Here is a 26,767-nt window from a genome sequence, read left to right as displayed (position 1 = left end):
TTGGTTACTATAGATCATGCAATCTTTCTTAACAAGTATTATTCTTAAAGGTGTCATAATTACTACACTAGTCAATACGCTGCCCATGGGTGCATTGACCAGCATGAACAGCACTTTCATCTCCTATTGCATTGAATACCAATCACAGCATGACATGGCTGTCCAAATTCAATGCACTACTACATTTCCAAAGTAGAGAGGTCATTGACAGCAGGCCACATGGCTCTCCTGCAACCTGTCATGTGTGTTACCACCATTTAGTTAGGTTGAAATTTGTCGCCATTGTAAGTTAAACCTATCATACTGTTATGGCAGTCATGTGACTGTACAGACTATTCAGCCCTAAGCGTGGGTAATTGTAGGGGCGGAACTTTCTAGCCTAGGTCTCGGAACAAGCTTCATCAGGAGCTCTGTAAATAAAGTTTACTGTTCCTTAAAAGAAACCTGCCCTGCATTCCAAGTTTATTACAGTATTGGAACAATTTATATGAAGATGTGACTGTTTCAAGCATTGCAATTGTAAGATGCAGCTTAACTATGTGCACTACTGGTGTATGAGTATGCCAGATAAGTAATGAAAGAGCTGGAAGGTACTTTGTAGGCTTGGCATGGGCCAGCAGTAAATGTAAAACAGATTAGCTCGCAACACTTTGCGGTGTCTATCTTGCAAATGGTTCTAAGTGGGCATTCATATCTTGGCAGCTTCCTTAAGATATGTTACCTTCTGCATTTGTTCTCAGGTGTTGCAGGATGTGTATACTTTATTGGACCTGGCTGTCACACCCTAACAGGCATATTAGATGCCTGAGAAGGAAGGCCAGGGTTGTCAAATGGAGCAACTTTCTTCACATCCAACACATGCAGCAGAGCCTCCACTTTGTAACCCAAAGTGAAGGCTTCTCCATTACAAGGCTCCACTTTTTTAAACAAACAATTTTTTGTCTCTTGGAAAGACTAAAATATACTTGTGAAATATTGACAGCCTCTATAAAAGTGTTTCCCTTTGTATAAGGTCACCTGCCTACCAGTGGTGATATCCCTTTAAATTTTAGCAGTTATTATGCCCTCCCTTTTGTGAGGTTCAAGCACCAGGCTGAATATGGGCTGAAAAATACAGGGTAATAAGATATTTATTCATTAGTCAACCCAAAAAATCTTGGGGGAGTTCAGCCCAATGAGAAATCACCACTTTCGTGCTGGGGCTGGAAAATATCTTAATGTGTGTGCATGTGTGGTATACTTTTGAATTAAATAGATAAAGAAAGTCCCAAGTGCAGTCCCTAATGTGTACAGAGTTAACAGTTTCAGACAGAGAAGGCAGAGCAAATTGAAAGATTTACTGTTTTCATATCATAATTGGAACAATATTTGTACATAAAATTGAAAGTCTTACCTAGCGCCAACCACCAATGCCATACTAGTGGAAACTCAGACATAACTGAAAAAAAAAATTGACATATATCAATCTTTTTAGGTCTTTACTGAGACACTTGCAAACTGCCACTTTGGTATATTGATAGTGCATCAATATTAGCTCTAAATAAATTTCAATAAAACCTTAATATATTTTCAGTCATTGCTTTGAACATCTATTTTTAATTTATACTAACAGTGAAGTTTATTTTCATTTAGGGCACAGTTCTCCTGATCAGGATTGGAACCTGTATTTCCGATTCTGATCAGGCAAAAAAATGCCCACTTACTTCCTCTGAGTGATCTTCTGATGGAGGATCCTTCACATCTGACTCAGTGCAGGAAACCTTGGAGGGTGCAGTGCAAAGAATCTGTGCAGAAACCATGCCCCCTTTTTACGCACTAGCTGCCATATTCTGGTAAGTAAAAAGTTTAAATGTCCCAAAAGCTGCTTTGAAAACCATAGTTGAGATGTAAGGTAAGTGGATAATGGGGTAGGATGTGTAAGGTAATTGGGTAAGGGGTAGGGTGGTCATAGGGGTAGGGTAGCAGGTGGGTAGGGTGACAAGTGGGTAGGGTGGCAGGGTGATAGGTGGGTAAGGTGGTAGGTGGGTGGGGTGGGTAGGATGGTCAGTAGGTAGGGTGGCAGGATGATAGGTAGGTAAGATTGTAGGTGGGTGAGGTGGGTGAGGTTGGTAGAGTGATATATGGGTGAGTGAATACGTGGGTTGAGGGTAGTCAGGTTGGGTTGGAAGCAGCGGGGTCGGGTCGGGGACTAGTCAGGTAAGGTCAGGTCTGGTCAGGTCAGGTCGGTGGGGGGAGTCGGGGTTTTGGGGGGGAGTGGATGGTGCAGGCTAGTCAGGTTGGGTTGGGATGTCAGGGGGATAGTAGTGGGGTCAGGGGGGTTAGTTGTGTGGTCATGGTCGGTTGGGGGATCAGTGTGAGTGATCGGGGGGGGCCAGTTGTATAGTTACAGATATAACTGCATGGATATACTCGTAATTGTCTGGACCCTGAAATTCAACAGGAGACGCTTTGATCTCTTGCTGTAACTTCTATGGGAGATCAGTAAAACCCCAAGAGCAGTGGTGTAATAAGTTGTTTATCCTGTATTTTTTTGGAGATTCTACTAATCTCGCACCAATTTATTGGAGTAGATCAAGATAACACCAATGGAAATTCAGTCAAACTCTTGCAGCATACAATTAGGTATAATAAATGCATGCTATATATCCAAATGTTAATGATTACTGCTAATATGGTGAAAGATTTAATTCCAGTCCTTTAACCGTCTCAATAATTAGCTTATTATCACTTCATCATCTTATTCAATTTCACTGATTGAACCCATGCTAATATTGTACCTATGTATGTACAAATATTAATGCACATGCATACATAACAAATACATTTTGTTTTTCAGCGTATACATGCATCTAGTTAATTAATACATAGTTTAGCTAATCAGGTAAAATGCCTTAGCTTAGGTAAATCAATGAAGAAGTCCACTGCCATAACCAAGATCCAGGTATGGTGATGAACATATAGACAAAGGTACTGAGCATATCTGTCACCTAAAGACAACTGCCAGAATTATTTCATAAAGTCAAGTTCTGTGCACTGTCTCACTTGACCCAGCGAATTAACACAGTGAGTAACTGCAACATTCAGATCTGGAGGTGCTGGCGAAATCCATAGTCTGTGCTGAGTTAGCTGATCTCAGCCAGGGTGCAAGCAGGAGCATGAAAGTTGGCCCTTTGGGCCCCAGGTTAGGGAGGAGAGAATTGGACAGCATTGGAAGCAATCCCAGGAAACTGAGAAACATTGCAAGTTGGAGGGGTTTGAAGATTTGAAGAAGCAATCAGGAGGGACAGGGATTAAAAACATAAAGTGCTAGAAAAGCTAACAGGTTTGGCAGCATCTGTGGAGAGAGAAATACAGTTAATGTTTTGAATCCAATATGACATCTTCAGAGGAAAGAGGGCCTGGAAACATGGTGGGGGCACGGGTACTGAAGGGAGTGTTGGCGCTGGGGTGGTGAGGTCAGACCAGCAATTGGGAGAGAGGGGTGAACCAGAAAACATCGCAGGTTGAGGGTGGGAAGGTGATGTGGGGCAGGTTGGGGAGCCAGGATTGGCCGATCACAACTGAAGATTTGCTTGAGGTGCTAAAGACAACACTTCTGCTCCTGCTGGACCACAAACAGTGCTACAAAAATCACCTACCTGCTGGATTCAGCTGCTCCCATGTCCCTTTACCTGGAGCCCTGGGAAGCCTCACCGACCAGTATTCATTTCAAATCACTGCGAAAATGCGAGGAACAGATCCTCTCTTACAAATTATTTTTATGGATCACCTCTCCAGAGCTGGTTAGAAGTGGTCCTTCCCAAATTTGCTGATTTAAGCCCCTCCCGTGCGCACTCCCTCCCCTCCCAAGCCCTCGCTATGCCTGTCATGGAGGGTTCAAAATTCTGTTAGTTCATTACACAGCCCTGGGACTTAGATAACGGCCTTGGGCAGAATTTTCCATGCCCACTGGCAGTGGGCGGGATAGGTGGCACGCGTGGACATTATGGTGCGATCGGTTTCACGTTGGCGGGAAGGCAGCTCGTGATCGTCCGCTCAGCCCACCGACAGCGGGCTGCATTTCCTGCCAACAGTCATCAGGGAGCTCATTGTAATACATCAGCATATCATTAAAAGGCCAACCCACCAGGCTCTTGGATCCCCACTGGATTATCCGTCCACGTTGGCGGGAAAGCACATTGACGTGTTTCACAACAGCACACAGGCAACGTGCACTTGGCAGCCTTCACTTTGGGGGAACTGAGGTGAGTGAACAGCATCCTTCTGCAGAGCTCGCCAGGGTCGCCTGTTGCTTTGCAGGCTTCAGGGGCGCCGGGGTGAAGTGCCGCCCTGCCACAGAGTTGACTGTTGTCGGGGGTGGGGGGGCAATGCTGCCCTGTCGTTGGATCCCACGCACAAGAAATCGAGGTGGGGGGGCAGGGTAAGCGAGGGATGTGGCCACGCATTAGGGACACCTGTATAAACTGACCATTCCTCTACAACCGAGACAGATCAGGCGCAGCCACAGTGATATGATTGGAGTCAGGCTCCTAGCCTCACCCCGCACACACAAGCAACGTGGAGGCACCAGAAGTGCTCCAGATCTTAGCCTCACCCCGCCCTCCAATCCCCCTCACCCCCAACATTCCCCACCCCCTGCACAGACTGTCAGAACACGACCACTTTATTGAACCGCGGAGAAGTTGGACTGCACACATTGTACAATCTCCTCGCCAATGCTGGCCATGTAGCTGTCACTGTTGGAGGTGCTTACCGGTTAGGAGCTTTCTCCTCCATGTTGCAGGCTGATAGCACTCATCTGTGGCCATCTGAGAGGTGACCAGCACTCTCCAGCAAGCTTTAAGTGGCCGTCATACAGGGCCAGGAAAGGTGCTAAGTACACCCATGCTAACCAAATCTCTCTCTCTTTCATGCTGCAGGAAGACCATATCAGGATCATGGATCCTGGTGACCTAGCTGTATGCCTGATGGCCTACAGAGACTGTAGAAGACGGAGGAGCGAGTGACTGAGGCTCCTGGCTGCGCAACGGCAGGAGCAGCAACCTCACGAAGAAGGGACAGCAGGGGCTCCCGCACACGTTGCCCAGGAGCGACAGCGAGCCGTGGCTGGTCGGCGCCTAGCGACACACAGGGTCTATAGACGCCGCCTGCCATTCCGGCAGATGACTGAGAACCAGTGTCACCGACGACTGCGCATATCTAGGGACCCGGTCGCTATGACTTAGGGGACATGGAGGGCATCCACTGCCAGTGGCTGTGGAAGTGACCACGGCGCTCAATATTTATGCCAGTGCCTCTTTCAAGGCTCCACAGGTGACCTCTGTGGGATATCACAAGCCACGACCCACAAATGCATCCATGAGGTCTCGGATGTCATCTTTCCGAGGGCACACAGCTTTGTGCATTTCACCTGGGACCGGGACAGCCAGGATGCAAAAGCCATTGGATTTGCCTTGATCTCAGGATTCCCACAGGTGCAGGGTGGGATTGGTTGCACTCATGTGGCGCTCAGGTCTCCATCGCTACACTCAGTGGATTCATCAACCACAAAAGATTCCACTCAATGAATGTGCAGCTGGTCTGTGGCCATCAGAAACACATCCTGCAGGTGTGTGCACAGTTTCTAGTGAGTGTGCACGAAGCCTACATCCTCAGTCAGTCACAGATCCCTGGAGTCTTCCAGGATCCACAGAGGCTGCAGGGATGGCTCCCTAGGGACAAGTGCTACCCCCGAAGGCTTTGGCTGATGACACCCGTGCGGTGGCCTCAGACTGCAGCAGAGCGAAGGTATAATGAGGCTCATGCTGCAGCTCACAACTTGGTGGAGCAAACAATTGGGATGCTGAAGGTGAGGTTCCGGTGCCTGGAGCAGTCTGGTGGAGCCCTGCAATATAGTCTGCACAGGGTGTCATGCATCATCGTCGTCTGCTGCATCCTTTACAACCTGGCATTCCAACGGGTAGAGGAGCTGGCTGAGGAGGAGATGGAGGAGCTGCACGTCTCCTCTGATGAGAAGGATGCCGACGGGGATGAAGGTGAGAAGGTCCTTGGAGGCGATGATGACAGGGATGAGGCTCTCGCACTGGCTAGATGAGGCAGGCGCACTCAGGAGGCCCTCATAGCTACTAAGTTTGTGGAGATGATGATGACATGCAGTGAGGTGTCCCCATAGATCTTTATCGCATTTGTGAATGTTTGACTCCAGTCTGGCTTATCTCAGCGCCAATACCCTCTGTGAGAATGCTCCTGTCATAGAGATGTGGTGGAGACCCTAATAGTCGCTTGATTGCAGGAGGATGATGACGACATGCAGTGAGGACACTCCATAGGTCTTCATATAGACTCTGGGAATGTCTGACTCCTGTCTGGCCGAGGGCAGCTCGCTTGCGCTCTGTGATCAGGGTCATATCATAGAGATGCAGCCATGAAACTTTAGAAGCTCTGACGCTGTGTCTACCTTCAGCACTTCAACCCTTCAGAGGCTGGAGCACAGCATCATTGGTCACAGATTCTGGTGTGATGGGGACCAGCCCCACCTTAAAGGTACTGAGAGCACACAGAGAGAATGAGAGAACTCTGTGGCACCTGCTCACTACATTCTGGCAGCAATGACCAGCACCGTCGATGTGCAGGCATCAGTAATGTGTCCAGTGAGTGTGAGGCTGGACCATCACTGTGGTCTGAAGGCTGCACAGAGCACAGGGAAGAGGTCCTGGACTGAGACACCTGCCTTTATCTTGTGCAGAAAGTTTTCACATCTGAGTGACACAAACAATGCTCATCAGAACAAGGAGCCACAGGGCAGGGAGACATTCTTGGGAGTTTATTGACAATAGTGAAAAGCATGTACAAGTGATTAACACCCATGCCCAGGCTGTGAAATTAATTCTCCTTAACTTTCCTAACTCTGCCGCTATGTCTTGTTGCTCCCCGGACTGCCAAAGCAGAGGTGGAGGAGGTCTGTTGACTGCGACGCTCTCTCTGCGATGATTTTGGCGGGCGTCCTCTGGTGGTCCAAGACTTGAGGCCCCTGCCTGCTTTGTGGCAGTGTTTTGTGGAATTGTTTGTACGCTGTGTGGCAGTGGCACCCTCCTTGGCCTGTGGAGCTGGAGCTGCTGAGGTCACAGGAAGAGGGGAGTCGGATCGGTCAGACACTCTTGGAGTCACTGGGATGGATGGCCCAGGGGGTGTGCACGTGCTGGTCCTCCTCCCTATGGGTGCCCGGGGGTCCCAAGTTGACTCCTTGAGGAGCAGGGGGTGGCTGAAGTGAGATCGAGTTGCCCTGCACCCCTCTCACGTACACGCTCTTAAAAGCCAACTATGGCATTAGAGATGGAGTTAAGCCCGTGCAGCAGTGCAGGAGCGAATTCCTGGACTAAGGTCTCCATGGCGGCCGTCACCCTACCAGTGTTGACCTCGGTGCATTGCAATGCTGGTGATATCACCTCGGCCTGAAGGCGGACGGACTCCTCCATCATGCCTTGCAATCTGAGGAGTGTAGCGGACATCCCTCCCTGATGTTCCTGAGCTTGCCCTTGCAGTTCCAGCAACTGTGACATGACCATCATCTGACTCAGCAATGTTCTGGCCTCCAGTGGCCCTCTGAGTGCCGGACACCTGGGAAGTCCCTGCCGCCACCTGCTGTGGATCAGACAGTGTGATGTGCTCACCAGATTGTAATCCCGGGGCTACTCTAAAGCTAGGTCCCACTGAGGTGTGTGTCTCTGTGCTGGTGGAGGGTGTGGGTGAGCGCTGTGACAGGACTTCAAGGAGAGTGCCTCCAGATTCCTCTCCAAAGGTTTCTTCGCAGCTTGTTTGGAGGCCCTGGGTCATGGACTCTGTTGGCTGTTTGGCAGATGTGACTGTGGAAGCAAGGGGAGATAATTCATGCATGGCAGTGGCCTGTGAAACAGGACATATCACTCATGGTTGCCTGATGGAAGTTGCATTGTTGGATCCTCACTTGGTACAGCAGCGCTGACCTCGCCATCAGCACAGGACCAGACCAGATCATGGCCAGCTGGATGGCTCTGTTTTCAAAGTCCGTGAGGACCTTGATTTCAGGCATTCAGCCACCAGTCTGCAGCCTCTCATTTTCGTTGTGTGCCAGCTTGTCCTGCACGGATAGAGATGGGGAAAGAATAAGCAGGACACCTGCTAGGCCAGATGATAAGTATGCCTGGCCAGTGTGGATGGTGAGTGGTCCCATGGACGGGATGAGGACAATGACGGTGTGTGTGAGAGAGTGAATGGTGATGTCCCTTGAACTGGCAGTGAGTGAGGGCCCTGTGGGTGTGTGATGGGTTTGTGACTGTGTGAGTTGAGAGTGATGAAAAGAGTGACTTACCCTGGTGGAACGGAGGAGATCATTCATCCTCTTGCGGCACTGGGTGGCTGTCCTCTTCTGAAGGGCATTGACTGACCACCACTGCCACCACCTTCCGAGCTGGATTGGTCACATTGCTGCCCATCCTGCAGCCAGATCAGGGGTACAGGATGTCCCGGTGGGCCTCCATGGGATCCAGCAGTCGCTTGAGGGACCCCTCATTGAAGCGGGGGGCTGCAGTCTTTTTTCCTTTGCTGGCCATGTCTCCCGGGCAGCGGTGGTGAGCTGGAAGCAATGAGCGCTGTTCTTGTGGCTGGATTTTAAACATTGCGCCCGGCGTGATGATGTGGCGGGGTGATGGCTGGCGGGTAAATGAGCGCCTGCCAACCATGGAAACAACGTGTTTCCCGGGAGTGCATAAATAATGAGGCGGGTTCAGTATGATACGGCGTGAAAACCCGTCATCCCGGCCGAAGGGTAAAATGTCGTTTTACCCACCCACAACCGCACATAGTGCAAATCTGGAAAAATTCCACCCTTGTCTATGAGAACCGAGCATATGACTGTTCAGCCATTATGTTAATGGATGCAAAATCAGGGGCAAACACTCACCAGAATTCTCAATATGTGCTCCTGGTGGACAAAACTCCCCCTGGGAGTATTACTTTGTAAAATTCTCTCTAAAATTTGGAAAATTCAAGGAATAGGAGGGCTTGGAAAAGTCCTGTCGTGCACATATTCCTCAGTTGTCCTGAAAGAAGTGAGTGATGCTGATATTCAATTGTAAGTCATGACCAACAACAATACTCCTGTTATTGGTATTTACAAAAAATTGCAACTTCATATGTCGATATTTGTTGATCTTGTCAATCACTGTTCAACACAGTGGAACTGTGAGTATGGGTGGAATTGTCCGGTCCTGTTGGTGGGGCCGTTATGGTGGGCAAGGGGGAGAATTAGGCACGAAGGGCGGAAATCGGTTTCATGCCGGTGTGAAATCACTGCAGGACCATCTGATGGTGCCTGCCATGGCAGAATGCGAATCACATTGGAGGTCGGCGTCAACACGATTTGAATCCCGCCAATGAGATGTAATGAAAGATCCGATCGGAATTTTCCCCTCATGCCCGATTTACTGTTACGCTGGTGGGAAAACATGTCAGCCCGGAACATGCCTGGGAAAGCGAGACGTGCAGAAGTTGGGACTCAGCTTTAGGGCCTTGCTCAGATCACGGACATCTGAGGAGAAGAAGATGCTGGAGCCCTACAGCTACCGGGCCCTGAGGGAACACATGCATCACATGGTGGGTGGATCTTCATGCACGTGGCTCCGCCATGAAGCAGCTCATGGAAGGCGGGAGGTCTTTGTTGATGCTTCGAACATCGCAGTCTTGGCCATGGACTCGCACCATCTTCCATGGTCTCCATTGATGCTTCAGGTATTCTTCGGAACATCACAATCTTGGCCATGGTCTGCAACAGATGATTGGCGAAGGTGGGGGAGAGGAAGGTCTAAGTATGAGTGGGAGAGGAAGGTGTACCGGGGAGGGAGGGGGGATGAGGTGCGAGGAAGGGGGTGGCGAGGGTGTCAGGGTGGGGTGAGGTTGAGGTGGGAGGAACAAAGGTGTTGGTGGGGTGAAGTTGGGAGTGGTTTGGGAGGACTGAGTATGGGGGGAGGAGAGGTAATGGGGGAGAATGTTGCAAAGTAGGGTGATAGGTGTAAGGGGGGAGGAAGGTGTAAGGGAGGGTGTTCAGAGAGGGGAAGATGTCCGGGGGTGGGGAGAGAGTTCAGAGAGGGGAATGTGTCCGGGGGAGGAGGGAGTTCAGAGACGGGAAGGAGTCTGGGGGTGAGGAGGGAGTAAGGGTGTAGAAGGGAGTAAGGTGGGGGGACATGTCCAGGTGAACGTACAAGGGAGGGGTCTGTGGAATCAATGACTGCCTCCTGGGGAGTGGACTGAGGGCGGGCGTGGTAAGAGGGAATGGTGAGTGTGCAAAGGGGCAGAGGGAGCTAGTAGGGTGGGAGGGTGAGGATGCGTCAATAATGGTAGAGGAGAGGTGGGGACGCGGAGGCAGACACGGACCCTGGGGGGTGGGAAGGAGGAGGTCGGGGAGGTCAATGTGGATGGGGATGGGATTTGCAGGAAGGTAGGGAATGTGCACATTCACCTGGATGTCCTGGAATGACAATGGTTCGGGTTGGTCGGTGATGGTGGGGAGGTGGAAGGTGATGCCAGGAGGGTCCACAATGATGGAGGAAGGACATGGGTGACTGGGGGAGGGGAAAGGACAGGGGAGCTATTTAGAAAATTAACTACTATCATGGCTGTCGAAATCGAAAGTGGGCGGAGCCTCGTGTTGGATGGGCACAGGTGCTGCATGGGAGTGTGGTCAGTGGGTGGGTGGAGATGCAGGTCAACTCAGATGGACACTGAAAGTGAACCCCAGCAGGCAGCTGAACTGCTAGTGGGGTGGGTGGGGGTGGTGAGGGGAGATGCAGGGGAGCACTCGTGAAGCCTGTCAATGATGCTGAAAGACATTACATATTATTCAGTGAAAGTGAATATATTTTCAGGTTGTAAAGTGACACAATGTGTTCACCCATGCAACCACTTGTGGTCAGAAATTCTTAACTTTTTTAGGCCCAACACTTCTCATTGCTGCCCTGACATCCACAGCCTGTGCAATGGTTGCCTCTGATAAATTAGGCATGGATCCTCTGGAGAGCCGAGGCCTTGAGAGCCCCGGCTTGCTTTGGCTGCCCTCCTGTGGGCCAGCTGCTCCCTCTGCAATGACAGAAGATGGGGTTGAGGGCATCACAGGCAAAGAGAACTCGGAGGGAGCGGACAGCTTCTAAGATTCTTGAGTGGATGACCCAGGGGTGTCCAGCTGCCACTCCTCCTCCCTTTGGGTGCTTGAGGGCCCCGGCCTGACTCCTTGAGGGGAAGGAGCACCTGAAGGGATGTCGCGAAGTCCCGTTTTCCTCTCGCGTTGCCACTGCAGGAACTCACTCATGGTACCTGCGATGGAGTGCAGGTCTACGCACATCTCCACATTCTACTGGGCCAAGGTCTCCATAGCGTCCATCATCCTCCCCATGGAGACCTTCATGTGTGCACATGAGGGCACCATTTCATCAGAGAGCAGGCGGACGCACTCCTCCGACTTGTGTGCCACTCTATTGAGGGCTTCCAAACAGCTCTGTGTGACATCTCCCTACCTCCTGCTGACTCTCCAGGATGAGTTGGAAGCTCAAATCCAGAGGCTCATCATCTGACTCGGACCTCACAGGTGTCTCTTCCCCAGCAGTCCTCCGAGTGCCGGGGAGCTCGGCTGAACCTGCCTCCTCCTGCTGTGGACACGTGTCCATGCGGTGACCTCCAGATTGTGAACCTGAGCCTGCTCTCGATCTAGGTCCCACCGAGGTGTGTGTCTCTGTGTTGGTGCAGGGTGTGGGTGAGCACTGTGATGGGTCTTCAATGGTGCTGCCCTCAGGCTCCTCATCCAAGGTGCTCTGGGAGCTGGGATCAGGGTCAAGTTTGCCTGAGGGCGATGTGTCAGATGTGCCTGGGGCAGAAAGTGAAGATTATTAATGCTTGGCAGCCACATTGAACATAGAACAGTGGAATCAGAGTAGGATTGCGAGAGGGATGATGTGGAGCAGGATCCTCACGTGGGTGTTTACTGCCGACCTCACCATCGCCTCAGGAATGGCCCAAATCCTCTCCGGCCAGCTCCAATGCACAACTCTCGAAAGGAGTGAGAACCATAATGTCCAGCACTCCGCCCCCTGTCTGGGACCTCTCCCGTTGATTGTGTGCGACCTTGTCCTGTTTAAAGACAGATGGAGAGAGTACGAGCAAGGCGCATGACAGGCCAAATGAGAAGGATGCCAGATACGTGTGTGTGCTGAGTGGAGCCATGGACAGGATATGGAGGCGATCTCCAGGGGAGATGAGGCCAGATGGAGATGTGAGGCTGTATGTGAGAGAACGAGTGGCGATGTCCCTTGAGCTGGCAGTGAGTGAGATGCCAGTGAATGTGCGATGGGCTTGTTAGTGGGTAAGTTGAGAATAATAAGATGGTTGACTTAACCTGGTAGCATGGATGAGATCATTCATCCTGCGCTAGATGGTTGACCTCTTGTGTGCAGCATTGGCACTGACCACCTCTACCACCGCCTCACAAGCCGGAGTGGTGAGACTGATGGGCCTACTGTGACCAGAGCGGAGATTGAGGACATCACAGCGGGCCTGCATGGCATCCAGAAGGCATCCCAGGGATGTGTCACTGAGTCAGGGGGCTGCACTCTTCTTGGTTTTTGGGGCCATGGGCAGAACCTTTGGCTAGGCGAGCGGGGGCAGGGCCCATTGCTGAGGTGTAAAATGAGGCATGGTGACATCGGGTGTGTGCCCTGATGTCACCACGCGTCATTTAGATTTTCAGTTCAAAGGCCTATTAAGGCCACTTAAAAAGCCAATCAAGCAATTACCTGAGCTGTCCATCCAGCCTTAAGGTTGGCGGGCAGGTGAAGAGCCCAGGCGGCCTTTGCATTTTTCATGGAACCTCATTCACAGGCGGGATGAGGTTTCATGAACATCTTTAAAGCGTTTGAAAAATTTTTAATAAAATTAATGGACATGTCCCAGCTCATGTGAAGGTTTCACGTGAGGGGACATGTCCTTAAAATTTATTTTTACCTTTATTCAATGTTTTGTAAGTGAAACTAATCTCCCTGAGGTAGCTCTGTGCCTCAGGGAGATTTTTGCGCTGTTTTGCACACATGCCACTCCCTGACTCAGGTAACCCTCCCCCCGACCGCAAAGGGAGCGCTCAGCACTTCCGGGCGAGCGACACGCTGGGCGGGCCTTAATTGGCCTGCCCACGTAAAATGGCAGCGCCCACGCCCGCCCCCCGCACAACCCCTCTCGACGGGGAGAAAATTCTCCCCCATGTCTTCACCAGAGCAGTCCTGGGCTGCTCGCATTGAGAACTATGCACACGGCTGCAGTTTAAATATGATGCCAGGCGTGAGAAAATGGTGAGATAATGGTGTGGTGGGCAAAACGGACAATACCCCCCAGCGATCTGGCGTGATTTCCATGATTGCATGATTAACGAGGCAGGACACACTGGGAAGGGGACGATATGGCATGAAAACCTGTCATTACGGACGACGGGTAAAACGTCTTTCTCGTGCCCACTATCCCACTTAGTGTGAATCTGGGACGATTCGGCCTATGTTTAATTGAAACAAGCATTTTCTGAACAGTTTGAATAAACAGTCAGATCTAATCAGAAGCAGTAAGCAGTAATGAGAGAAAGAAGTGTGTTTGCACAAAATAGAAATAGGACACTCCAAGTGTACATAGAACTAGCAGACTGACACCAGGTAGATTTAGGCCTGAGTTTTACCCTTGGTGGGTGGGCGCAATCGGTGGACCCGCGACTGGTTGGGAAACGGGTCGCCACCCGTGGTCGGCCCCCGACCACGATTTCAGGCTGGCTGGCCAATTAAGGCTCGCCCAGCGTGAAATGCGTCTTCTCAGTGGTCGGGAAGGGCCGGGCGGGGTTGGGGGCCTGTTGGTCACTGGGTCCAATGGTGACCCGGCAACCGGTTTAAAAACAGCACTGGCAGCTCCTTGAAGGCTGCCAAGGAAGAACATATTTGCAGCGTTCTGAACACTGAAGTTATAGCCTCAAGTGCGGCTGGATACGCCAGACAGGAGGGCAGGTCGGGTTGGCACTCGGCCCCCCGGTTTTCAGGGTCCTCCTGGAGCAGGTGGCTGCCAGGAGGGACACCCTTGTCCCCAGAGATGGAAGGAGAAGGCCACTGCACCGAACAAAAAGAGCTTGGGAGGAGGTGGCAGCCCAGGTCAGCAGCCACGACGTTGTGCGGCGCAAATGGGTGCAGTGCCGCAAAAGGTTTAACAACCTGCTGTGCTCGGGAAGGGTGAGTACCACGTTGGCATGGATCAGCATGGAGAAATATTAAGGGCTGCCCATCCCCCATGGAGCTCAGGGGCGTTAGAGTTTGAGTGCCAACTGTCAATGGCGCCGGAGCTAGCAAAGTGGGTGAGCCCTGGCTGCTTTGACTGAGCGCCTTCCAGCTCGAGGGTCATGACCTGGGTGTGCCCTGTAAGGTGTTCCTCAGTTGGGGTTGGCCAGGCTGGAATGGCACTACGGGTAGAGAGTAGACTAATCAATCTTCCACTGTCCTTTCAGGAGAAGACAACCCACTGAAAGGTCACGGACAGGCGGAGGCCCCCCAAACGTCCTAATCCTATCCAGATTTGAGCAGGATGCCTTGTAGCTGGAGAGACACCACGCACCTCAGTCAACTGACCGCAGAGAGGCTGGGGTGTCAGACGAAGGTAAGAGTGCTGTGCACAGAGGTGAGAGTTTCAGGTGGTGCAAACAATCTTGTATAGTCTTATCATTGATGGGAGCCTCAAAACTGCATTCCCCATTGATCATTGAAAGACAATGGCACCATGATGCGGGTCTCCATTGTCTCACCAGGGTGCCTGGCAGGCACGATGACAGTGCAACGACTTAAACTAACGACATCTTGTTCTCCCTTAGCTTTATCAGCACGCACTCAATCGCAGGACCCCGAAGATTCACCCCTGATGCCAGAGGACCGCCAGGCTTCACATGCACCTACGTCACACCCACTCTCTGAACCAGTCAGCAGCGCAGAAACCAGCACCTCGATGGGCGTTAGGCTATAATGTCGGAGCACAGCGGTGAGGACACTTCACACTCGCTTGAGGTGCAGGCAGAGGCAGAGAGTGCCCAGGGCACCGGCAGCTGGAGGTCTGCTGGAGACCAGGATGATGCTCAATCAAAGGCAGATGATGAGCTTCTGGAGTCGTCCATTAGGTGACAGATGCTGGATGTCCAGCGGGATGTGCAGGAGAATCTGGCGGAGATCCATGAAGGTCTGCGTGCCATGGTCTCTGTTGTGGAGGAGTCCATGTGGAGCCTAATGGCCGAGCGCACTGCCTCCTCCATTGAGAGGGTGGCGACTCTCATGGAGAGGCAGCTCCAGGAACAGAATCAGGGGTTCCTGGGGTGCGCTTGGACTTGCAAACCCTCATACAGGCACTGACCTCAGGTGGTCAGTGCCAATGTGGGAGATAGATGAGGCACCCAGTATCCCAGCTAGGTGCCTCATCCATCAATGGCGAGCAGAGAGGTCCAGAGCGATCTCATCAGAGTCAGCAGCCTGTCTCCAATGCTGGTGCCAGAGAAGGGGGTGGGAGGGGCACCAAGACAGCACTCCCAAACATAAATTTAAGGCACCATGAGCACAAGAGGAACTGGTCACGGGTGATCTTCTGCTGTGTAATGTTTTGTTTATGTTTACTGGTCTGGGAATGAAGACCAGAGAAGGTTATGTAATTCTTTTTGGATGTCAAAATGAGATCAATTTTGTTTTTCTCGTAATAGTCTGAGTATGCTTCACCTTTTTATTTTTATGGTGCAGGGTACGCCAATATGTAATGCTGGGCATGAGTGGCTCTAAACTTTATTGCACAGGCACTGAGTGGACTTTGGGTTCAAATGAAAGGGTCATTTCAGACATCAGGGATGGAGGTGGTAGCCCTGGCATGAGGTGGGAGCAGATCGTTGGCAGCCTAGCTGAAGGAGCGTTGGATCAAGGTGTCCCTGGTGTCCCTGCCTCCCTGAAGGATACAGAGGTCTGCCTCCATGCCCTCAGCATTCTCCTCACAGTGCTCCTCTTCTTGAATCAGACTGGATTACCTGTGGCCTGTGGAACTGCGTCACGATCCTCTTCCTCCAGTAGGTCCCCCCCTTACTAGTGCCAGGTTGTGGAGGTCAAAACATGCAACCACTATCAGTGACACGCGCTCTGGGGGCTATTGTAGCGCTCCTCCTGAACAGTCCAGGCATCGGAAGCGCATCTTCAGAAGGCCTCTGATCCTCTCTATCACTGCCCTAATGGAGGCATGACTCCTATTATAACGCTGCCCTCCCTCTGTTCTTGGGAGACAGGGAGGCGTCATGAGCCACCTTTTCAACAGTGAGCCCTTGTCACCCAGCAGCCATCCATCCAGTCGGGTTGGAGCACTGAATAGGGAGTATCTGAGGATATAAACATCATGGGAGCTGTCAGGGTACTGTGCACAGATTTGCAGAATCTGCGTCCTGTGGTCACACACTATCTGCACGTTCATGGAGTGGAATCCCTTCTGTTGACAAAGGCACCTGGCTGACCTGCTGGGCGCATTGATAACCACATGTGTGTAGTCGATGGGACCCTGGATGCGGGGGAACCCAGCAATCACTGCAAACCCTCTGGCTCACTCAGCCTGGCTGGCCTTGTCCGTACGGAAATGAATAAAGTTCAGTACCCACCTGAACAGAACTTCTGTCACCAGCTTGACACAACTGTGGACAGCTGATTGGGAGACTCCAGAAAGACCCCTGGAAAGAGCCGGAGGCAGAGAAGTTGAGGGCCACTGTGGCCTTCAGAGCCACTGGCATGGGGTGTCCACCCACACAGTTAGAGCTGATCTCAGGCCCAATCATCTGACAAATGGAGGTCATGGTCTCCCTGGAGAGGTAGAGCCTCCTTCAGCATTGTACTTCGGAAATATTGAGGTAGCTGTCTCGCTGCAATCAGCAGTAGGATAGTGCCGTCTTCTGCGGCCCCTTCCACATTCGAACATAAGAAATAAGAACAGGGATAGGCCATTCGGCCCCTCAAACCTGCCCTGCCATTCGATAAGATCATGGCTGATCTGCCCCAGGCCTAAACTCCATTTTTGTGCCAGCTCTTCATAGCCTTCAAATCCCCAAAGTCCTCAACAAAAGTCTATCTACCTCCTCTTTAAATACTTTCAGTGATCTCGCCTCCATAACTCTCTGGGGTAGAGAATTCCAGAAATTTGCTACCCTCTGAGAGAAGAAAAACTACCTGCTGCGCCTGCGCCCCTTGTGCCTGCGCCTCTCCTCCTACAGGTTGCTCCCTTGGAAGCTGCATTGGGACACCTGGCCCCCTCTCCCTTCTGTCCCTCTTTTCCTCCTCAGTGGAGACCACAATCCCCATTACCAGGGTAAAAGAAGGCTGCCTGATACCTGCAAGGGTCCACATGGTCAAAATTCTCCGGGGGTCTTAGAGACACCAATGAGTCCTGAAATGAAATCTAGAAATGCTAAGAATGAAACTCAGAACAGAGATGAAGCTGTGATGTTCAAATAAGCAACAAGCAGCAAACTATTTCCTAAATTTCTCACTACTCACAATGGCAATGCTGCTGACCCTTTTTACCTCACCCTAAGATGAGGTTTTTCAAAATATGGACTGCCCACCTGCCCGTTTCGCCTGTGCGACGAGCGCAAAATTGCACAGGCAACGTAAAATTGTGATCAGTTGGGTTTTTGATGGCCTTAGATGGCCTCTTAATTGATGGTGGGTGCAGCTCCAACACCCGCGTGTGCCCACTGACCTGAAGATTGCGCGCATGAGGAATGACGTCGGGACGCTCCCCCGACGTCTTCTCGTGCTATTTTACGCCCAATCGGGTTGGGCGCCATGAAGTGTAAAATTCTGCCTTTAGTCTTTTTTGTATTTATGTACGTCACAGGGCAATTGATTCCATTGAGCTCATTCCTGCCTCTTTGAAATGTGCACACATAAACAAGGCTGTTCAGGATGTGCAGCAGAATAATTGGAGGTCTACAGTTCTGAACTGTATCACCATTGTTGGACAGTTACATATTCTCATAATAGTCTGTACAGTTTACTAAGAGAGACCTGGTTGATCACTTGATCCAGCAGTGCAGACCAGCATTTTTGAGGAGTCCATCTTAAGTCCTGCTTAGAAAGCCATATCATGGAATCAACATTTGAATTTAAGAATATTAGATGTAGTAGATAAAGAAGAAAAGGTGCAAGACCTGAGTTTACAAAGTCCCTTCATGGTGGTGCCATTTCACTGTGGCAGCAGTTTGCAATATGTAATTTCAGGGCATGAAATGACCTTTCAATATAGCAAGCGTAAGCTTCAGTAATATTGTTTAATTATTAATATCATTGAATCATACACAAAAGGAAGCCATTTGACCCACTGTATCTGTGCCAGCTCATTGGAAGAGCTATCCAACTAGCCCCACTCCCCTGATCTTTCCCCACAACCCTGCACTCTGTCTCCTTTTCAAATATTTATTTAATTCCATTTGAAATTTACTATTGAATTTGCTTCCACCACACTTTCAGGCAGTGCATTCTAGATCAGAATAGCTTGCTGTGTAAAAAAATTCTCATCTCCCTCTAGTCCTTTTGCCAACTATCTTCGATCTGTACCCTTGGGCGGAATTTTCCGAGCCCGCTGGCGGCGGGCGTGATAAGTGGCGTGCGCGGAAAATATGGTGCGACCTGCTTCATGATGGCCTGAAGGAAGGTCACAGTCGCCCGCTCAGCCTGCCAGTAGCAGACCACGTTTCCTGCCATCGGTCGGCGGGGAGCTAATTGTAATACAACAGCATATCTTTAAAAGGCCATCCTGCCAGGCTCTTGGAACCCACTGAATTGACCATCCACGTTGGCAGGAAAGCACGTCGATGTGTTTCACTACAACACACAGGTGCACTTCACTTTGGGGGAACTGAAGTGAGTGAGCAACAGCGTTCTCCACAGCTCACCTGTTGTTTACAGGCCTCAGGGGCACCGGAGGTGGGGGCAACTGATGCCAGGCCCCGGAGGTGACTGCTGGGGAGGGGGGTGGTGTCCGAGGATAAATGCTGGCCAGCCTTGGAGGTGACTATTGTCGGTGGTGGGGGGGGGGGGGTGGGGGGGGGGTGGTCAAGTGCTGCTCTGGCACTGCATCCCGGACACAGCACACAGGCAATCGAGGTGGGTAAGCGAGGGAAATGGCCACACATTAGGGACACCTGTATAAACTGACCATGCCTCTGCAACTAAGACAGATCAGGCGCAGCCAGAGTGATATGATTGGGTTTGGGTTCCTAGCCTGCCCGCCCATGCAAGCAACGTGGTGGCACCAAATTGTCACCAAGTGCTCCATACCTTACCCACAACCCCCCCCAACCACCACCACCACCCCCACCCCCACCCCCCAACTCCTCCCCTACCACCGGCACAGACTTCAAGTCTGCCACCACTTTATTGGACAGTGGAGCAGTTGGACTGCACACGTTGTACAATCTCCTCGCCAACGCTGGCCATGTAACAGTCACTGCTGGAGGTGCTCACAGCCCCTTGTGATCTCAGCATCCCGGTTTGGATCAGTGTCCCCCATATCGCAGGTTGACAGGGCAGCCATGCAGCGCACTCATCTCTGGCCATCCGAGGGGTGACCAGCACTCTCCGGGAAGCATTAAGGGGCAGTCACACAGGGCCAGGAAAGGTGCTCAGTACAGCCATGATAACCACGTCTCTCTCTCTCTTTCATGCTGCAGGAGAACCACGTCAGGATCATGGATCCTGGTGACTTAGCTGTGTGCCTGATGGCCTAGAGAGACTGTAGAAGACGGAGGAGAGAGCGACTAAGCCTCCTGGCTGCGCAAAGGCAGGAGCAGTAACCTCATGAAGAAGGGGAACAGGGGCTCCCGCACACGCTGCCCAGGAGCGACAGTGAGCCGTGGCTGGTCGGCGCCTAGCGACACCCAGGGTCTATAGACACCGCCTGCCATTCCTGCAGATGACTGAGAACCAGTGTCGCCAAAGACTGCGCATGTCTAGGGACCTGGTGGCTCAAATCTGCCACTTACTGCAGGACTTGGCGCCAAAGGGACATAGAGGGCATCCACTGCCAGTGGCTGTGAAAGTGACTGCGGCGCTCAATTTCTATGCCAGTGGCTCCTTTCAGGGCTCCACAGGTGACCTCTGTGGAATTTCACAATCTGCCACACACAAATGCATCCATGAGGTCACGGATGCCATCTTCTCCATGGCACACAACTTTGTGCATTTCACCCAGGACCTGGACAGCCAGGATGCAAGGGCCATTGGATTTGTCCTGATCTCGGGGTTCCCACAGGTGCAGGGTGCGATTGACTGCACTCATGTGGTGCTCAGGTCTCCATCGCTACACTCAGTGGATTCATCAATCGCAAGGGAATCCACTCACTGAACATGCAGCTGGCATGCGACCACAAGAAACGCATCCTACAGGTGTGCGCACAGTTTCCAGGGAGTGTGCACGACGCCTATATCCTGAGTTGCTCACTGATCCCTGCAGTCTTCCAGGGTCCACAGAGGCTGCAGGATTGGCTCCTTGGGGACAAGGGCTACCCGCAGAGGTCGTGGCTGATGACACCTGTGCAGCGGCCTCATACTGCAGCAGAGCGACGCTATAATGAGGCTCATGCTGCAGCTCACAACTTGGTGGAGCAGACCATCAGGATGCTGAAGATGTGGTTCCAGTGCCTGGACCAGTCTGGTGGAGGCCAGCAATACAGTCCACAGAGCATGTCTCACATCGTCGTCGTCTGCTGTGCCCTTTACAACCTGGCACTGCAACGGGGAGAGGAACTGACTGAGGAGGAGATGGAGGAGCTGCATGTCTCCTCTGATGAGGAGGATGCTGACCGGCATGAGGGTGAGGGGTCCTCAGTGGTGACGACGGTGGGGATGAGGCTCTCACGCTGGCTAGATGAGGCAGGCACACTCGGAAGGCCCTCATAGCTGCCAGATTTGTGGAGGATGATGACGACATGAGGTGTCCCCGTAAATCCTCACATCGAAGTTGTGAGCGTTTGACTCCAGTCTGGCTTATCGCAGCGCCGATACCCTCTGTGAGAATGATCCTGTCATGCAGATGCAGTGGAGACCCTGGACTGAGGCTCCTGCCTTTTAACTTGTGCAAAAAGGTTTCACATCTGAGTGACATGAGCACTGCTCTTCAGAACAAGGAGCCACAGGCAGGGAGGCATTCTTAAGAGTTTATTGACAATAGTGAACAGTATGTACAAGTGACCAACAGCTGTGGCCAGGCTTTGCAACTATTTTTACCTAACTTTCCTAACCCTGCTGTTATGTCTTGGTGCTCCCCAGATATCCACAGCGGAGGTGGAGGCAGCCTGTTGACTGTGATGTCCTGTCTGTGATGACCTTGGCGGGCGTCCTCTGGAAGGCCGAGACTTGGAGGGCCCTGGCCTGTTTTCAGGGCCCTGCTGTGTGGCAGTGGCACACTACTCAGCCTGTGGAGCTGGAGCTGCGAAGGTAACAGGAAGAGGGGAGTTGGATGGACCGGTCACTCCCAGGCTCATTTGGATAGATGGCCCTGGAGTGTGCATCTACTGATCATCCTCCCTATGGGTGACCAAGGGCCCCTGGCTGACTCTGTGAGCGGAAGGGGTAGCTGGAGTGCGATCGAGCTGCCCAGCACACCACTTATGCAAACACTGTTGGAGACCAACTGTGGCATCAGTAATGGAGTTAAGCCTGTGTAGCTGTGCAGGAATAACGTCCTGGACCACGGTCTCCATGAGAGCCGCCATCCTGCCAGTGTTGACCTCGGTGCATTGCAATGCTGGCGCTATCACCTCAGACTGAGGACGGACGGACTCCTCCATCGTCCCTTGCAATCTGAGGAGTTCATTGGACATCCCTTCCTGATGTTGTCGAGCTTTCCTTTGCAACTCCAGCAACTGTGACATGACCGAGTCCAGAGGCTCGTCATCTGACTTGGACTCAGCAACGTTCTGGCCTCCAGCAGCCCTCCGAGTGCCGGGTACCTGGGAATTCCCTGCCTCCACCAGCTGTGGATCAGAAAATGCGATGTGCTCACCAGATTGTGGTCCCGAGGCTACTCTAAAACTAGGTCCCACCGAGGTGTGTGTCTCTGCGTTGGTGGAGGGTGAGCGTTGTGATGTGTCTTCAGGGAGGGGGCCTCCAGATTCCTCTTCAGAGGTTTCTTCGAGGCTTGATTGGAGGCCCTGGGTCATGGAATCTGTTGGCTGTTTCCCAGATGTGTCTGCGAAAGCAAGGGGAAATAATTAGTGCATGGCAGTGGCCTGTGAAACAGGACACATCACTCATGGCATGGTTGTCTGATGGATGTTACACTGCTGGATCCTCACTTGGTAGAGCAGCACTGACCTCACAGGACTGGTCCTGGTCATTGCTGGCCAGCTGGATGGCTCTGTTTTCAAATTCTGTCAGAACTTTGATCTCTGGCATCCCTCCACCTGTCTGTGACCTTTCCCTCCTTTTCTGAGCCAGTTTGTCCTGCATGGATAGAGATGGGGAGAGTGTATCAGGACACCTGCTGGGCCACATGATAAGCATGCCTGGCTGGTGTGGATGGTGAGTGGTCCCATGGATGGGATGAGGAGGATGATGGTGTGTGTGAAAGAGTGAATGGTGATGTCCATTGAACTGGCAGTGAGTTAGGGCCCTGTGGGTGTGTGATGGGTTTATGAGTGTTTGAGTTGGGAGTGATGAAAAGAGTGACTTACCCTGCCGGAACGAAGGAGATCATTCATCCTTTTGCGGCACTGGGTGGCTGTCCTCCTCGGCAGGGCATTTGCATTGACCACAGCTGCCACCACCTCCCAAGCTGGGTTGGTGACATTGCTGCCCATCCTGCAGCCAGAGCGGGGGTGGAGCACGTCTCGGCGGGCCTCTACAGCATCCAGCAATCGCTCGAGGGACCCGTCATTGAAGTGGGGGCTGCAGCCTTCTTTCCTTTGCTGACCATGTCTCTCGGCCAGCAGTGGTGAGCTGGTGGCAATGAGCGCTTTGCTGGCGGCTGCCTTTTAGAGATGGCAGCCGGCGTGATGCAACAGTGGGGTGATGGCAGGTGGGCGAATGAGAGCCTGCTCGCCATGGAAATGGCGTGTTTCACAGGAGTGAATAAATAATGAGGCGGCCTTGGAACAATATGGCCTGAGAACCCGCCATTTTCATCGGCAGGCAGGACTTCATTTTGCCCGCCCACTACTGCACTTAGTGCAATTCTGTGAAAATTCCGCCCCTTGTTTTCCGACTCTCCGGCCAGTGGAAACATTTTCTTATTTACTCCATCAAACCCCTCATACTTTTGTACACCTTAATTAAACCCCCCCTTAATCTTCACCAATCTAAGCAGAACAATCTCAGCTTCTCCAGTACGTACATAAACTGAAGTCCCTCATCTCTGGTATCATTCTGGTAAATGTCTCTGCACCCTCTCCAAGGTGCTGACATTCTTCATAAAGTGTGTTGCCCAGAAATGGATGCAATACTCCAGTTGAGGACTAACCTGTGTTTTAAAAAGGTTTAATATAACTACCATGCTTTTGTTTTCCATGCCTCTCCTTATGAAGCCAAGGATCTCTAATGTTTTTGAAGTTCTGTATCATGTTTCACGACCTCAGGTGAGTTCCACTCTAAAAGCAAAATTTTATTTCAACTGACCTGTTCATACTGACCTCCATGCTAAGAGTGGCCATCTGCATGGAGAATTGGACAATGCAAGCCTTCGAGTTTGTGTTGGCCATGACTAATGGCCTACACACTTAGTCTGTCACTTTACACAGGAAGGAGAAGAGGCTTGGTGACTCAGTGACTCACTGAAGTGCAGCCAAGTTCTCTCCAGATCTTGGATAGAAGGGAAATGTACGCAAGCCATGAGAGAGAAAATGCAGTAGAAATTCTTCTCCAGGCTCTCCCACCACTCATCCCTTACTCCCTCCTCAGCCCATGCTGCCTCCTGCTCTGATGACAGAATTAGCCCTGCACCAGTGCAGACAGAGCACTCTTTGGTGGGCCCCTCACTGACTTCAAAACCCCGAGGATGTCCACCACAGGCATCGCATCTGTCAGAGCAGGGGAACGGCAGCTTGTCTCTAGCTCTGCTGAAGCCACAGGGGTTACACCACATAGGAGGAGTAATAGGAAGCGGATGAGAAAGACCTAGTTGCACGAGGGGCTTCACTTGGGTGTGTATAACAATGTTCATGTTGTTATCTATCTGTTGATTTCACTAATTCAAACACTTTGTCTGAACTCTTCGTTCTCCTGTCATCTGCTATCCTGAATTCTAAATGGACAGTAGTCTTCAAGGGAATGGCATGACCAGTTTGGAAGATGAGAAGAGGATGTGAAATGTGATGGCTAGATTTTTAAGTGTAGGAATGATTTCTTTTGGGTTAGTCGGCGGTGGCGGTGGGGGGGGGGTCACTGACAGGAGTCCTTTCTGGAGTCATCAGCCAGGGCCTCAGAGGGTAGCCTTGACTCTAAGGTGCCAGGCACTAATTCTGTGCAGAGGAACAAAAACCTATGGAAGATGTGACTGCTGCAGTTTGAATGAATAATGGCAGTTTCCATGTACCTTGTTCATACATGCATGACAGTCTTTCGGTGGTACAAATAAGTTAAATATTAATGGATTGGAATCCCTAGTGATTGACAAAGAATCCTGGCTAATCTTTGGTGCCTTGATTTCCATGTTTGTGCAGTTAATGACTGCCTGGATCTGTGGGAATCTAGCAACTGCAGCATAACCGACTGCTCTCTGTGTCTGGCCTCAGTGCCAAAGTGGACAAAGAGGTGGCCTTGGCAATCATGGCATTGGTCACCTGAGAGATACACTTGAGAACATCAGGTTGGAGATGTCACCAGCAGATCCCTGGAAGGAGCTGCAAGTGAAGAAATTCAGGACTGTGGTGACCTTGATGACCATTGGCCACCTGGCCCTTTTCGAGGAAGATCTTGTTCCAGGGCGGCTGCAGGTGTCAGCAAAAACCTGCCATGAAAGTCTTGAGCCTCCTAAGGCACTCAGTTGAGAAGGCTGATCCTCTGCCTGGAAATCTTGTGCTTTCGAGCTGGAGATCTGTGTCCATTTTCTCTGTCTTGTGGAGTGACGCATGGCAGTGGACAAGACAGATGCAGTTGCCGTTGTTGATTCCTGGTGCTTCTAGTATTGGTGTGACTGCTCCTGTTGCTCCTCACCAGTGGCCCATGCTGTGGCTGCACATTTTGCTCCTATGCTGCAGTAAAGGCTGGCAGCAGGGAAGCTCAGATCAAGGTGAGTAAAGCCCAAGGTACTGCTGGAAAGAGAAACATGTTGCCAAAACTCTTCTTGCACTCAACATAACAAACGCAAGAATGTCAAATTTCAATGATCACAATAATTTATACCACAGGAGAAAAGAGTGCTGGTTGGTTGGCATGTTGACTGAGGCTTTGCTATGGAGAAAGCAACAGGGAACTATAGGTTCCTCAAGCTTCCTAGTAATTGAACATATTCCTTTTGTTTGCAGAGAATGATACATGCGTATGAATGTATGTCGCTTCCAGCAAGCATAAATGAGCCACGTTTCGAGCTCAACTGAATATCTTAGATTGATTGTTGTAGCTATTAATGCACTCAGGATTGTTCAGCAAGTGCTTCCCAATCTCAGAATCACATCTAAAAGTAGGTATTTTATTTTGGGTTTTGCAAGCGTGGCCTGGTTGAGTAGGGTCTGTACTCTGCCTATTACGAACAATCATAGGAGCATGCTGTTTGATTCAGCCAGCCAATCACTGGAACATGTGATCTACGTACTTGGTATCATACAGGCACTGAAATTCATACAAAACATTGCTCAGTTGTGTGGTAGGCAGAATGACTTTTTGGACTTACGGAAGCATCCTGCTAATGGAAAATACCACTCACGTAGCCATTGCATATTGGCAGCATTAAACGGCTTCCTTAACCAGTTATTCAAATTTTTGATATACTTTGCCATTTTAAGGTAATTTGAGGTAGATGGGCACATTTCAGGTCTAAAAGTGGTTGTCTTTGGCCTATTTGTGAGTTTGCATGATACACAGTGAACAATGATCTGAACTGGATAGCCATTATCCCACAGTATAGCTTCAATGTGCTCTATTTCTGCATCAAGCTTGCAGGGTGAACAAATGATCAGGGCCCTATTTACAAGATTGCTGATAAGGCCAATCTTATAGCACGTGGAGCTGTACAAATCCCAATGTGTATATTGCCTGGCAAAGGTAAGCTTACAATAGACAATAATAGAGAGCCCATTAGCGGATTTCTCAATTAGCATGTCAAGGAAAGGGAGTGCATTAAACTGCTCCATCTCAAAAGTAATTTTGAGCATGGGATGGAGCATATTAAGGTGTGTAAGGAAATCCTCACATGTGGCTGTATATTCAAAGATTGTGAATGTATCATCTACATATTGGAAATATGCCCCTGGTAGGAGGTTAAGGCTCATTCCATCAAAAGAATGTTTCTTATGGAAACCGACAAAAATGTTAGCAATCACTAGACCTGGAGAGGATCCCATGGCTACACCATCTATTTGGGCACACATGGTATTAAAACTCAACTTGACTGTTTGAGATGCTAAATTCCTAAGTTCAATGAATACAGATTCAGAAAATGATGGTGCGTCCATATTGTCATGATAAATCCACGCGGCACAAATGTCGATGGTTTCCTTCGGTGGCATGTT

General features: G+C 50.9%; 1 protein-coding gene across 1 annotated transcript in view; it reads right to left on the bottom strand.

Moving 5' to 3' along the window:
* Positions 1-26,767, bottom strand: part of tmem244 (transmembrane protein 244) — a 99,885-nt gene that overhangs the window by 33,734 nt on the left and 39,384 nt on the right. The window contains exon 5 of the mRNA XM_078541291.1: positions 1,394-1,438. Coding sequence (XP_078397417.1) covers positions 1,394-1,438 — 45 coding nt within the window. The remainder of the gene's footprint in view (positions 1-1,393; positions 1,439-26,767) is intronic.

Source organism: Cetorhinus maximus, chromosome 5 (genome assembly GCF_964194155.1).
Source record: "Cetorhinus maximus chromosome 5, sCetMax3.hap1.1, whole genome shotgun sequence".
Classification (NCBI taxonomy): domain Eukaryota; kingdom Metazoa; phylum Chordata; class Chondrichthyes; order Lamniformes; family Cetorhinidae; genus Cetorhinus; species Cetorhinus maximus.
The sequence above is the reverse complement of the archived record's forward strand: the minus strand, read 5'-3'. Positions and strand labels throughout refer to the sequence as shown.